The 14,452-nt window shown below is 60.6% G+C and overlaps 1 protein-coding gene across 2 annotated transcripts in view; it reads right to left on the bottom strand.

Annotated features, from left to right (window-relative positions):
* The window catches only part of GRM4 (glutamate metabotropic receptor 4), a 114,906-nt gene extending 100,741 nt beyond the window's left edge, over positions 1 to 14,165 (bottom strand). For both annotated transcript variants that reach the window (XM_070360659.1, XM_070360660.1), the window contains exons 1-2: positions 13,536 to 14,165; positions 2,471 to 3,364 (exon numbers count right to left, since the gene is read on the bottom strand). In XM_070360659.1, the coding sequence (XP_070216760.1) occupies positions 2,471 to 2,989 (519 nt within the window). In that variant the 5' untranslated portion in view covers positions 2,990 to 3,364; positions 13,536 to 14,165. The remainder of the gene's footprint in view (positions 1 to 2,470; positions 3,365 to 13,535) is intronic.
* Positions 14,166 to 14,452: the final 287 nt, after the last annotated feature.

The following is a 14,452-nucleotide window of genomic DNA, read 5'->3' as shown; positions in this document are numbered from 1 at the left end:
CTCCCACTCCCACCCGCTCATCTCCCTGTGATCTCAGGAGGTGCAGACAAAACGGAGGCCATGGTCACACTCACATATGACCGGATGGTCTGGGGAGAAGGAACACCTGAGGTCCCCTGGCAGGTGAGGCCCTTTGGCCCCAGGCCTCCTCACCAGAGACCTTTCCATCCTAGGAGGGGTCAGCTCAGAAGTCGCAGCCCACTCCCGCAGGGGGCCTCCAGAACCCGCTTCAAGGCCTGATGCTGACAGCAGCCCTTCTTAGACCCTTTTTCCAGTGACACCTCTCAGCTCCTTTGATGTCTCCCACCTCCCTATAAAGTGGGTACTAGCTCTCCTCTGGGAGACAGTGGGGTGGGACCCTCACTGATGTCTTAGCCCCAAGGGCCTGATCATGTTGTTTTAACATTTTTACAAAATGCTTTTTAATATTTATTTGTATCTGTTTTATTTCCTTTGGCTGCGCCAGGTTTGGGTTGTGGCACACGGACTCTTCCATCGTCTTTGCAGCATGCAGAATCTTTAGTTCTAACTTGCAAACTCTTAGTTGTAGCCTATGGGATCTAGTTCCCTGACCAGGGATGGAACTGGGGCCTCCTGCATAGGGAGCTCAGAGTCTTAGCCACTGGACCACCAGGGAAGTCCTTATAAAACACATTCTGAAACACCCAGAGTCACTGCAGCAGCCCCACCTGTGGTCTGGCCTTCTCATAGGTGGGGGGTTGTGCCCACTCAGATAGGCGGCCTCTGCTCCATGACACCTGCTGGCCCAGGTCACCTCCCCTCCCAACCCCGGGGCAGGCAGGCTGAAACGATGACTCAGCTGGCCCAAACCTCAGTAGGCCCAGGGCTGGGACCACTGAGCCCTGCTCCCTCTCCCCTCTGGGTCTGTCCTCCTCACTACAGGATTGGGCAGAGGGGCTGGACCAGGTTCCCAGTCCCCACCCCACCAATGAATGACCAAGGCAACACTGCTCCCCAGGGGTTGTTCAAACTGTCCACTGCCAAGGCAAAGTTTCCTTCAAGTCTCCTTCTGCATCGTGATTTTGCATCCTTCATGATGCATTTGTTTTTAAAACTAAAATAGTGCTTTCATCCAGATCATTAAGCAAAACCTCCAGGAAGAAGGCCCCAAGTCAAGGGCTGCACAGCACCCGTGGCCCCGACCAGCCCGTGGCAAAGTTCCAACCCTGCTCCACTAGACAGGACAGCCAACACGGGACACTCACACCATTCACCCCACTTCTACCCCAGCCTCCCCAGAAATGCCCCCAAGTACTAATGCATCATGGGACTGGGCAAACAGGTTCCAGAAAAGGCCCAGGAGAGAGGGCTCCAGCCTCAGCACTTCCCGCCCTGCATGAGGCCAAGAAGGCTCTCTGTCCACTCCCTAACTCTGGAGACTTTGAGGAGACAAGGAGCCAACTCCAGCGGCCAAGAATCTAACATGAGGGTGAAGGAGGGACACAAAGGCTCCCTTTGCGCCTCCCTTCCTCCCCCCTCACCCTGTCCTCTTTCCCTCTCTTTCTCTGTCTCTCTGTCTCTCTCTCTCTCTCTCTCTCTCTCACACACACACACACACACAGCAAACGAGGAGGCTCCCGGAGAAGAGCGGGCATATAATTATTGGTAAAATGCTTGTAATGTTTTTCTCTCCACCCGGTAGCTTTCAGTTGTTTTAGCAGCTTAGCGAAGCACTTGGCTCCAATTGAATTGCAAATCAGCAGCTCCTGCCCCAGGAAGAGAGGAAGGGGGGCGGTAGAGAGGGGGCAGGGAGGGACTCCAGAAGGTAGAAAGGTGTGCAAGGAAGAGGGGCAGAAGGAAAGGAATGAGCCGGGGAAGCTCCGTTGGGGACCCAGGGCACCCGCTCCTCCAGGCCTTTCTCGTCCACAGCTCCAGTCACTGTGGGTGAGAGCTAATGCCTCATGCAAAAAACCAGGACACATTTTCTAACTATAATCCTGAGGTGGAGCGGGAGGGCCACACGGGGCTTTCTCAACTACCCAGAGGAAAAAAAACAGATCTTTCTTGGGAATTGCAATTATTGGAAAACAATGTCAAAACAGAAGTCTTGCTTTTTCTCCCTGGCAATCTCCAACATTCACACTTCCAGTCTACGTCTATCTTTTAACCTGTGTACCTTTCTATCTACCTATATTTCTGTCCATCCATCTGTCTGGGGTTTTTTTTATATCTCTGTCCGCCTGTCTCCTCCTCCCTCCTGTTGTTCAGCAGCACTTCCTTTCCCTCCTGGTTCAGAATTCCCCGCAGAGGAGCAGAGTTGATCAAAAGGCTGCCTGCAGCAGGTGCTGTTTCAGCACCACGGTCAGCACCACCGAGCTGGGACCTTCTCTCTGCCCACACGCAGGTCAGCCCCAGATTCTCACACACCACTGTGGGTACTGGGGGGCAACACACTCTCTCCCAGGGATTCAGGAGGAGAAGAGGGGAAAGGAGCTGGGCAGGCACTAACCTTGAAGAGGCGAAGGATGTTGGCCACCATGATGGAGACGGAACTCCCGGAAGCACCAATGACACCCACCACGCGCTCAGGTTTGGTGATGATGGGCGGGCCGCCACTGCCACAGCGGACCTCCGTGCCGTCCTTCTCGATGAGCGCCTGCACAAAGGTCAGCGACTGCTCCAGGGCATGGGTGTCCCTGGAGCAGGTGTCCAGAATGCGGGCGCCCAGCGTGATGTTGGGCAGCAGGTCCGGGTCATTGTTGATGCGATCCAGAGCAAACAGCATGGCCTCCAGCCGGTGGATGCCCTTCTCCTTCTTGAGTTCTCCACAGGCCTTGCCCTCCGAGCCCCGGCCGTGGACGGGGAACAGGCCTCCCAGAGTGATGTCCCCGTCTATGCGGATGGAATTCATGTGGGGGTGGCCTTTGGGCTTCCCCAGGGAGGAAGGCACCCAGGGCCCGGAAAGGCTGAGGAGCAGGCAAAGGGGCAACTGGGCCCACCACCAGCCCCAGCCCCTCTTCCCAGGCATCTCGGAAACCCCTAGAGACCCATGAATGGCAGGCCTCGCTCCTAGCCTTGGCGGGCCCCAGGCCCCACGGCCTGGATGAGCATGGGCACAGCAGCCCCCACCAGTCTCTCCAGGGCGGCTTCAGCAGCAGGGTGGCTGAGGGCGGCCAATGGCCAGAACTGTGCTGGTGCTCCTCAGCCCCCGGCGATGCTCAGTTGTGGAACAGGCTGCACTCAGACAGCAGGGAGTAGCTGGGGTGCAGCAAAGCTCTGGTCTTGGTCCCCACGTCCCTCAGGCCTGTTCTCAGTGGATGACCGTGAAAGGTGGAGAGTGCTCCTAGCTGGGCAGATCTTGGCATCAAGGAGAAAACAGCTCCAGAGCTCTCCTCTTACCAACCTAAGAAAGAGAGAGAGAGAATCAGAGAAGCCCAAGAAGACATTAGCTATTCGCATCTTTCATCAGGAGCCTGGTAGCAGGAGATGCTGGAGGTTGTGGTCAAATACGCCACAGACCTCCTGAACTTGGCTTCCTCTCTGCTGCCGCTCGACTTTGGTGCAGATGAGCGAACTTAAGGCAGAAACTGGGTTATGTCTGAAGGTTCCTGGTGCCCACTGCCACCAGACCAGAGGTCTCAGAGAACACACCCCAGGGAACCTCCGGAGACCTAGGAAGAAGAGGGGTCTCCTCTCAACAGGCACCCACAGGAAGGGGCAAGCGCGCAAAAACCGGCCCCGCTGGACACAACCCATTTCAGAGATAGGAACACCAAGGCCCAAAGCAGGAGAGCACTTGGCCCAAGTCACACAGGGGGCGAACGCTGCCTGGAACCCAATGCCCAGCCCCCAGTTCTGGAACCAGACACACAGGTTCCTTGAGGACTTGGAGATGAGGAAAGAAAACGGCCTCAGAAGAAGTCAGGCTGGGAGCTGCTCAGTCTGAAGGCCAAGAGAAGCTGGGGCTGGCGGAGTTGGGGAGGGTGGACCCTCCATTTCCACCCCAGCTGCCCTGCTACCCCACCAGAGGGTCAACCCAGCGAAGGCTCCTTTTCAATTGCTGGGCCCCCCACCCCACCCCAGGGGTCTTTATCTCTCCATTTCTCTTTGCCACTTCCTCCCTCTGAGAGGGGGCTCAGGTTCTGGCCTGAGCTAGTGCACATTATTATGATGACCATCATTATTATTGTTGTTGTGATTAAATATTTATCTGCAAGGGGAGAGGAGAGAACACCAGCTCTTCCTCATTCTCATTGCTAATCTGGGCTAATTTCCCCAGGGCTTCCTTCCCAGGGCCCAGCCTTCCCTCAGTGCCAGCAACTTCCCTCCCCTCGACTTGGGAGGCCCCGGGGAGAAAGGCTGAAAGCAGAGTCAGGGCGGGGTTGGGGTGGGGGGACGACTTCAAGGCCCCCTTCCCTGTGCATCTGTCAAATGAAGACCAGGAGCCGCTCGCCCGATCTGTGCCTCGGTCTCCCCAGTCGTGTGAAAGAGCCTGTGTTTGGGTTGGGAGGCTTCGCTGGAGACCTGGTCCCTCCATGAAGACCAAGTGGGGGTCTCAGAGCCACCATCCCCCCACCAGAGGCTTCCAGGGCTCTGGAAGGGGCAGGGAAGCATGGGGACCCGCCCCCCAGGATCCAGCCTTGACTCCTGGGCTTCTCCGGTTAGCGTCTTTTGGACACTCACCTCATACCTCGCCCCTCATCCAAATGCTGCCCCCTCCATTAGCTCCTCAGAGGCCAAGAGGAGGGCTTGTAATTCTCCTCAGCAGCCTTCTGCAGGTGAAGCAGTCTCCCAGAGAGACCAGGTGACTTCCCACTCAAGGCGGGTGAGGACTCAAATCCAGCACTGGTCATGCTGAGAGCGCCTGGGGAAGCCAGGACCCAGTGACCTAGGGCTGGGGGTCAGTGCTCTGGGGAGGGCTGAAGATCTGTCAAATACAGGCAAGGGGCAGCTACACCCATGCAGACCCCTCAAGAGCACTCACACCTCCGTGAGAGTTGTCTGAGGCCTCTCCCAGGTGGCTCTGGGGAGTGAGGGGTGCTGTGGGGTGCTGGCTGCCAAGGCCAGTTCTAAGCAATTCAGACAAGAAAGAGCAGGAGTCGCAGCCCACCCTGCAGTCCTACTGCTGCCCTGCTGGAGGCCACGCTTGTCCCCCAGGGAGTCCTCAGTTTTAACATCTGTAAAATGGACGGGCTGGAATAAGACACAGTCCGGAGGCCATCCTGGCCCTGTGGGGCATTTCAGTCATCACCATGAAGGGAGGGAGTCAGCTACTAGCCTGCATCCAGGCAGGGACGTGGGCGGGACAGTCCATGATGAAGCATGGTCTTGTCCAAATGCCAGCGGTGCCCCACGGAGAAAAAACAGCGAAGGACGACACAGCGCGGTTCGCCAGGCACCAGGCAGGCACTCTGCCTACATCGGCTCAGGTAACACATCCCTATGAGCCAGGTGGGATTTTTAGCCCCATTGCACAGATGATGAAGCTGAGGTACCAAGCCTCACGTGGTGACACAGCCCAGGAACACAGAGCTTGTGTAGTGCCCTGACCGCCCCACCACGCTGGCTTGCCAGAGGGTCTCTCAGGCCCTGCCCAGCTCTGGCATCCTGGGCGGTCAGGGGTGGGTTTTTTTATTTCAATAGAGGGATTTGGGGCATAGGGACAGGCAGTGAGCAAGGCTGCAGCAGGGCAGATTCAGGCTGCAAGACCCAGTACACAGCGGCTTCTGCCGGTTGGGCCTTCTCAGGCTTCCAGATCCTTCATGAGGGATCAACACTAGCTTCTTCTTGAAACCCGAGCACCTCCGGGCTGAGCGGAGCCCAAACATAAGCAAATAGACACACACACACACACACACACACACACACATACACACACCCCGCAGGCAGGAGAAAGCAGGCGCACGTGGAAAGAAGGCCTCAGTGAGGAGAAAGGCAAGCACTTGCGAGATGAGAATCGAGGCCCCAGGCCGCCCTCCACCGACTGGGTCCCAGCCGCCTGCAGCGGGCCCTCTGCAGCTCCCAGTCCCACCAGGCCTGCCCTTTCTGAGCTCCTCCAAGACCCGGGCAAACCACCGCCTCTGTCAGCCTCCCCTGCTTGCTTTGATCCTGCATAACAGGCACCCAGGGAAAAGTAAAAATACCTGTGAGTGAAAGGAGCCAGCAGAACAGAAGCTGGGGGAGGGCAGGGAGGGGCGGGAGCCAGCCTGATCCGCCCTCCCCGCCAGGGCTGGGCGCTTCCCTCTGCAGGGGAAGGGGGAGCCCTCAGACCACTGCCCACCCCCCAGCCAGGTCCAAAACAGCCAGGAAAGCTCAGCTCTGGGACAGCTGGAAGGGTCCCTCCCCAGGTGAACTCACCAGGACCGCGCAGGTGCGCCTGCCCACCCCCAGGTGAGTCTCCACCGGGTGCTCAGTCTCGCTCCCCCTCCCCACTCCCCAGCCGCTGGAGCACCTCCTTCTGTGGCACCTGCCAGATTCTGCAGGGAGGGAGGAGGGGCACAGGGTAAAGCAATAGTTCACTGGCCGGTGGGCTTTTTCCAGAACATTCTCTTCAGTGAAAGGGGCGGGAGGGGGGGTGCTCGGCAGATGGTTGCCGTCTACCCCACTCCAGCCCAGCCACCCCACAACCCAAGGGTCTCTCAGACATCTGAGGAACTGGCCACCCCCACCTCTTCCAGGCCTCAGAAAGCAGGACTCCAGGCTTTTCTCCTGCCTAACCTCAGTCCTTCGTCTCCAGCCAGGGCCTGGGCCAGAAAGAACCACAAACCACAAACCGACAACCAGAAGAGCTGCTGCGATTTACTAAACTTCAATTTAGTTTTCACCGAGCTGCTTTTGCTTCTCCCAAAGCAAAAGAAGAAACAGACTTCTCTCAAACATGAAATAAAGGACAGCGACACAGGGAAGGACCCCGCACTTGGCTCCCAGGGGTGGGGAGCATCTTCTTCCCTCCCCGCTCCTCCCCACCTCCCCACCCTCTCAGGCTTCCGGCTCCTCTGCAGGCCAGCAGACCAGCCCCCAGGGTAGAGCCAGGAGAGCCAGGCCCAGAGAGGGTCCCGCAGGCTCCCCTGGGCCCCCAGCGCCCCCTCCCCACCTTCCTGAGCCTCCGGACCTGCGGTGGCCCCTCCCTCTCTGCTTGCCCCCATTCCCTCCAGCACCTGCCTGGGCTGGATTCACTTTGACCTCTGCAGTGCCTGGCCCAGCCCAGGTGCTTGGAGAACTCGGGGGACTGTGAATAGATACGTAGGATCGGGATTGAACCTCCTGAGCTGTTTAGATGCCTTGTGGCCCACATCTCACGTTTCCACGGAAGGAGGAGCTGGGGCTCCACTCCCCACAGGGAACCATGAGAGAGAACCTGAGGCCTCCCCCCTCCTTCCTCCACCGCCCACAGCCCCACCTGCGTGGGAGTCCGGGCCGAAATCACTGCACTGCAGGCCACTTCTGAGGCCCCCCTCCCTCCTGTCCCCCTGGGGAGCTGCAATGGCTGGGCAGAGGTGAGGTTTGCTAGACAGTCTCCTCTCAAATGGGCAAGGCCTAGACCCTGGGAGCAGGTCATCAGAAGTCCGTTCTACCCCAGCAGCACCAGCAACAAACCTCCACCTGTTTGAGTCCCTGGGAGAGGGGATGCTCTGCTAGCTTCCTCAAACCCCAGCAGCACAGCCCTCTCCCCACATGGACCACATCTGGGGGGACCACGTCCTCCTCACCTTGATGTCTCTGCGCCCCAGCCTGCACCACGCCTCGTGTCCCCCACCCGGGTGTGGGGACGTGAACGGATGATCCCTGGGCCCTTCCCACCCTCCTCTCCCAGGTAATCTATTTCTAGATGAATAGAAAGGGCAGCCCTGCTCGCAGGCACTCGCCCAGGCTGAGCCATGTTCTAAGAGCAAGAAGGAGGCCACAGTGGGGGCGGGGGCCCTTTTCCTCCACGGTTAATGCCCTAAAGCCTCTCTCTGTACGTGGTTATCTGACACTGGTGAGCCTGGGAGCACGTCTGGGGCCACATGGACAGCATCACCTTCATCTCTGCATCCCCAGGGCCTGGCTCCAGGCTCAGAACACAGGCAATTCTCCATCAACAACCAAAGGCAGGTCCCTGCCCCGAGCCAGTGTAGCGCCACCCTCACCAGTGGGGACACAGGGCAGGGGGCGGGGGGCAGCAGCAGCATTCCAGGTCCACAGAGTGGACCTCAGACCTTGCACTGAATTCTTGCAACTCGCTTATATGATCAGGTGTGAAACATAATCCCTGACCCTTCAGTTATGCAACATGCCATCCGAGTGTGTACCAAGTGTGTACTGAGCTCCCGCTGTGTGCCAGACTCTGCTCTTAGCACTGGGGAAATGCTGGGAGTGAAAACAGATACAGACACCTGCCCTGTTAAGCCCACATCCAGTGGTGGTGCAGGGGAGACAACAGATACATCTACACACAGATGGGGATCCAGGGCTTATGAAGAGACACAAGGCAGGTGAGAAGAAAGGAAATGGCCGGGCAGGGGCTTTGTGAAGGAAACGATAGTCAGGGAAGGCTTCTCAGAGGAGGTGGCATTTGAACAGAGACTAAAAACAGGAAGGGCATGAATCATGTATCTGAGAGAAAAGCATCCCAGGTAGAGTCCAGCAAGTGCAAAGGCCCTGAGGTGAGCATACAATTAGCAATCATTGTTCAAGGATCAGCAAGGAGGTCAGGATGACTGGACAGCAGTAGGAAGGCGGAGAAGCAGGAGAGGAGGTCGGGGGGGGGGCTCCAAGCACAAAGCCAAGCAAGGCCTGGTGGGCCACAGTATGGATAGAGAAAGCAGGGCCCACTTTGAGCACAGCAGCCAGGGACTCAGGACAAGAGAAACCACAGGCTCCACGCTAGCCACCCACTCAGGCCACAGCAGTTCACATCAGTTGGAGGGCTAAGCAAGCATATCTCATTGGCACTGGGGCCCACCAGTTCAGCCCAGAAAATGCCCAGCCTTTTTAAAAAAATATTTTTGGCCATGCTGCACAGCATGTGGGATCTTAGTTTCCTGACCAGGAAGCAAACCTGCACCTCCTGCTTTAAAAATGCGGAGTCTTAACCACTGGACCACCAGGGAAGGCCCCAGAAAATGCCCAGCCTTGACTGTCCCCCTCTCCCAGGGCAGAGGGGCTAGCCACCAGCTCCTGCTTGCTCGGTGTCTCCTACTGCAGCGGCCCCCACCTCCATGCAAACCCTCAGACCTCTCCTTCCCACCTCAACCCCACCCCACCTCCTCTTGCCAGAACCACCCAGCTTTCTAGCCCAGCGCCCAAAGGGGCAAGTGTCTTTGTTTGCAGCTGTTGCTATTGAGGGCTTCCCACTAATGCTGTTTCTTTCTCTCTCCTCCTCCTTCCGGTCCCCGTTCCTGAACCCCAGCACTGCACTGGGAAGCTGGGGCCCACGAGCTTGGCAAGTCCATGTCCAACTCCTCCTGCCTCGCACAGCCACAGGTAGAACCACGGTTGTGGGGAAGACTCCCCACCCTAAGCCACCCTGAGGTTGGGCATGAAGAAGGCGCTGTGACATCTGAGCAGTGATCACCCACCAGAAACTTCAGAATCCAGGTCAAGTCCCCAGCCTTTACTTCTATATCCAAATCTAAAAATAACCCTGTAGCGCTGCGGTATGTTTACTAGAAGTCACGGCCCAGCCAGGACGCAGGTCCACAGGCTAGTTTCTGCCCCCCTGAGGGACAGGGTGGTGGCTGGGCAGGTTGAAGGTGGAGGATGGGGCAGGACCCAAACCTCCTGATCCCTATGCGGGTGGCCCAGCCTGGGACAAGCAGCCAGCTGAGTTCTCTGGGAGTGTCATCAGAGCCCCCAGATGGCTGGGGCTTTCTCCAGAAGAGGGAGGCTCAGGGGGACACCGCAGCCTGCCCATCAGCCAGGCTCGGCCCAGAACGGCCCAACTGTCATCACAGGCTGGCATTTCCCAATTACCACAGATAATATCTGCCTTAATTGAATGGGGTCCAGATAATGTCATTATGCACCACATTCCCCAGTTTATTTAATATACTTGTGTACACATATATTTATGCCTCGCTGCTGCCATGAGATTGCTCAATGGTGAGGCTGATAATAAAACATTTCGACAGGAACTTTAATTTAAGGGGTGATTTTCACTATCCTTGTGGTGCTCGGTTTTCCCAAGGAGCCAACAAAAACTTGGACAGGCCTATGGGCTGGAGGCTGGGGGGGCAGGCTGCATCCTTCCCTGAGCAAGTCCCTAAGTTCCTAAGCCTCCCTTTCAGGAGCCAGGCTCCGGCAGGAAAAGAGAAGGGAGGGTGTGAGGCAGATGCCCAGAGCCTGACTCCAGGCCTGGAAGGGAGAAGGAAGTGCGTTGGGAAGGCAGAGCTGCAGCCTGGGGTTGGGCAGAGAACGGAGGGAAGCCAGAAGCTGCACAGCAGGGAAAGAACTAGAGCGCCCAGGAGCCAAGGCAGTCTGCATGCCGGCAAGGGCCAAAGGCAGTGAGATCTCGAAATTAATTTTTGATAGTCCCCTGCTAACTAGGGCAGAGTGGACCGAGACACAAGCTCTCCCTGCTCTTTTCAGGAGCCAGCACCAGGCTGGGGGGGTGGAGGGGGGCAGAGGCAGGAGGCACCAGAAGCTGGTGCCCTCCGCTCGGGCCCACTGCCCACCGGGGGAAGCCCCCCGGCCTCCTCCCTCAGGTCAGCCTGGGCTGTCGGCAGCTCTGCCAGCCCCAGCGAGCCGGGCCAGCGCCCAGATGCCAGCGCCCCCATGCCTCCTCCGGGTGGCACAGGCAGCCGCACTCTGCAGGAGTGAGATAACCTTCCAGCCGGCGGCTGGCGGGCCCAGCTGCCCAGGCTCTCAGTGGGGCCTGCCCACTGGAAAATGGGGTGCTAGGCTGAGCAGAGGAGGACAGCCGGGGTGGGCAGATGTCTTGGGGCGGGTGGTAATTAGGGGCTGCCGGCTCCACGCTGATCTGGGGGAGAGGATATGTCTAGGGGCTGTAATTATAAAGCTCAGAAGTCTTTATAAAGGCTGGTCCTGGTCCCACCATCTCGTGCCAGCTGTCCCCCTGCAGCAGGGCGGGTTTGGGTGTGTCTGAGCATGCAGGAAGCTGGGCAGAGGACCCCTCAGGAAGCAGGTGGGGGCTGCCCCCTGACCCTCCCGGCCAGCACACTGCTCTCTCACAGGCTTGCTTGCCAAGGCTCCCTTGCCGACCTCAGCCGCCTGCCTGCCTCCGGGAGGCACCCAGCCTTGGAGAGGAGGAAGCCACACAGAGGAAGGCAAGGGGAGGAGGCAGGTGGAAGGAGAGGCCAAGAGGCTAGTGCAAACCCTGGCATGCACCCTCCTCGCCCTCGGCCAGCTCAGGCCCTGTTTTATGGGATGTACTGCATGCCCCCCCAAATATCCCATTCACCGCTCTCCTGGAAATCCACCACCAGTAGAGCACTCCATTGGGTTAAGCACTGCCTTCCTCCTCTCCAACTCTTGAAACCAAATGCCCCTGGGAGGGGAGCCCTATAAGTGATTCAGACCTCAGAAAAGAACTTTTTGATATTTTTGTCCCTGACAGGGGTGAAGATGTTGACAGCTAAGGGGAGATTGAGGGCTAGAATGACAGAAGTTGGGGGGAGATGAAGACCGCGGTCACCAAATTCACAGGTGGGTGGGCAGAGGCTCAGAGGCACCATCACCAAAGGTTCCACCCGCCCCAAGGACAGGACTGTAGGTGCTGGGAAGGCCCTCTGGAAAGTGGTCCTCCGTGGGCCCCAGGGAGGGGCAGGGACTCTGATCCCTACTCCCCACTGTAGCCTCCTTGCCACTAGCCCCAGGGCCTGCCCAGGAGAGGAAATAAGCCCCCCTGCCCTGACCGCTGGGTGACCACACCCAGGGGCCTCCAGACTGTTCTGTGGGACTTCTCTGCAACATCAGGAGAGGCCCTAGAAAAGCTCCTGCAAATCCTCAACTTCTCATGGAAGTTCTCCCACCACCTCAGGCTCTGAGCCTTTGCAGAGCAGAGGCACCCATCCAGTGCATGAGGCCCAGGACCCCAAGCGGAGCCGGGGAGAAAGTGGGGGCCAGGGAGTCTCCTGGGGAAGGGGAAGTGGGGACTAGAACATTCTTCACTTCCAGCATGAGCTGGCCCAGCGAAGGGAGGCTGTGGGGACAGGGTGCCCCATATGGAGACTCTTACAGAGCTGCCCCCCCCACCGGCAGCCCACAGCCTCCACCCTCACCCCAGAATGGAGTGGGGAGGAATATGAGGATCACAAACACACACGATCCTCCCTCCACCATCATCGGGCTTTCTGCCAGACTGACAGAGGAGCAGACAGACTCACCAAAGCTCCAAGAGACACGTGGCTCGGGGCACCCCATTAGGCGAGCCCGGCGCAGTCCCGCAGAGCAGCTTTCTCCCGCACCAGGGCGAGGAGGGTGAGCAGGACTGGGGCGGGGGTGGGGAGGCGGTGGCGGCTGGAGAAACAAGGACCCTCCTCCAACAAGGGCCGAAAGTCTGAAGGCGGGGGTGTCGCTCGAGGCCTGGGGGAGGGGCGCTCCCAGGCTGGGCCTCAGGACTCCCTGCGCCGCCACTGCCGCCCCATTTCAGCACAAACAGCCTCAGACCGCCCCGGTGCGGGGGCGCCTCGCGCAGTCGGGCCTCCACCTCCAGCCCCGCCCCCGCTCAGGGAGGGGACGCCTCCAGCTCCAGGGCGACTGGGAAGCCCGACCCCGGAGGGGACCCCCCCAACACACACACACACACTCGGCCCGACCCCGGAGGGGAACCCCCAACACATACACACACACACACACTCGGCGCGACCCCGGAGGGGAACCCCCAACACACACATACACACTCGGCCCGACCCCGGAGGGGACCCCCCCAAACCGCCCCCCCCCACACACACACAACTCAGCCGGCTGCCCGCCGGGCGTTCGCGTAGAAGCAAAGGTTCATCAGGGTCCGAGAGAGGGTCGGTCCCGAGTGTCTGAGAAGCACCTGACCCCGAAGTCCCAGGGCCCTGGGGAGACCCCAGACCCTGGGGTGCCGTCCCATCCCGCCTCCGCCGAGCGCCAGCGGGCGCCGGAGCCGGCCGGAGACCAATGCGACGCTGGGGCGCCAGGGGAGCGGGACGTGGGGCCGGCCCGCGGGAAGGAGTTCGCATGGCTGGCGCTGCCCTCCCGCCCAGAGACCCGCGGGGACCGGGACACAGAACGGCCCGCGCCCCCGCCGGCCCTGCCTCTCCGCAGAGGGGGCGCACTGACGCCACAGTCCCCACCTGAGCGCGGGCTCGACCCCCCAGCCGGGGAAACCTGACACAACCCCAGGCACAGGAACACTTTCCCCCGGACCCGCAGAAGACCCGCCGCCCCACTCCCGGTCCCAGCCCCGAGGAGAGACCCTCTACCCCGGGTCCCTTGTCCTCCAGCCCCGAGAGCTCCGGTCCACCGGCCCTCCTCTGGGCAGCGCCGAGCGTGGGAGCCAGCCAGAGGCCACCTCTCGGAACCCCAGAGTCCCCGCCGCAGCTCGCGCCCCCGAGGCCGGAGGGCGCCGTCCCCTCCGCCCGTACCCGCGGGCCACAACTCACCGCGCGCCGGCGAGCGCTCGGGGGCGCAGGGAGGCGGCGGCCGGAGGCTGGCGGCTCGCGGTGGCCGGAGCCCGGGCCGCGGCGGGCGGCTCTGACGCTGCGGACCGATCCCGGCGAGGAGCCGCCCGGAGTCCCGGACGCAGCGGGAAGGAGCTGGCGGCCGCCCGGCCCGGGCTGCCTCCGAGCGCGCGGCGGGCGGCTGCTGCTCCGAGAGCGAGCCGGCGAGCTAGGGAGCGGCGGGAGGCTCGGTTCCGTCCGCCGCGGAGCTCGGCGTCCGAGCGCGAGGGAGAGTGGGAGCGGCTCCGGGAGCGGCGTCCGGCCGAGGGCTCCGCGCTGGGAAGGCAGTGGAGCGGGAGCCGAGCCGCGAGCGCCGCCGGCTGAGATGCGGGCGCCCGGCGGCGCCGCGGCAGCCGCACGGCAGCAGGAGAAAAAGGAGAGCGAGCGAGAGAGCGCGCTGGAGAGCGAGCGAGCGAGAGAGGGAGCGGGAGACCGGAGAGCAGTGAAGACGCGAGAGGGGCGGGCTCCGGGACCACGAGGGCCGAGGGAGCCGCGGCGGCTCAGCCCCGCGCCCACGGCCGCGGCCGCGCTCGGGAAGGCGCGGGCCCGGCCCGCCAAGTTTGTGCGGCAGTGGGGCCCAGCGCGCGGCTTCCGCAGGCCTTTTAAAGAGGGAGCTGCCTGGGGCCCACCCCCGACCCCGCACCTCTCCGCTACAAGGCTGGGGCTCACCCCGCGCCCCGCCGCCCCTCCGCACCCGCCCCGCCTTCTGCTCCCTCTCCCACCACGCCCCACCGGCGCCCTCTCCTGGAAGCCCCCTTCTCCCGCCTCCTCCCGGGGGCGGATGTCTGTACCTCGACCGGAGGAGCTGGCAGGGACCCCTCCTGACCCTAAAGGTCGAGGATCAAGGAACAGAGCCTCCT

The sequence above is a fragment of the Bos mutus genome, chromosome 23 (genome assembly GCF_027580195.1).
Source record: "Bos mutus isolate GX-2022 chromosome 23, NWIPB_WYAK_1.1, whole genome shotgun sequence".
NCBI classification, from domain to species: domain Eukaryota; kingdom Metazoa; phylum Chordata; class Mammalia; order Artiodactyla; family Bovidae; genus Bos; species Bos mutus.
This window is presented reverse-complemented; position numbering and strand designations above follow the sequence as displayed.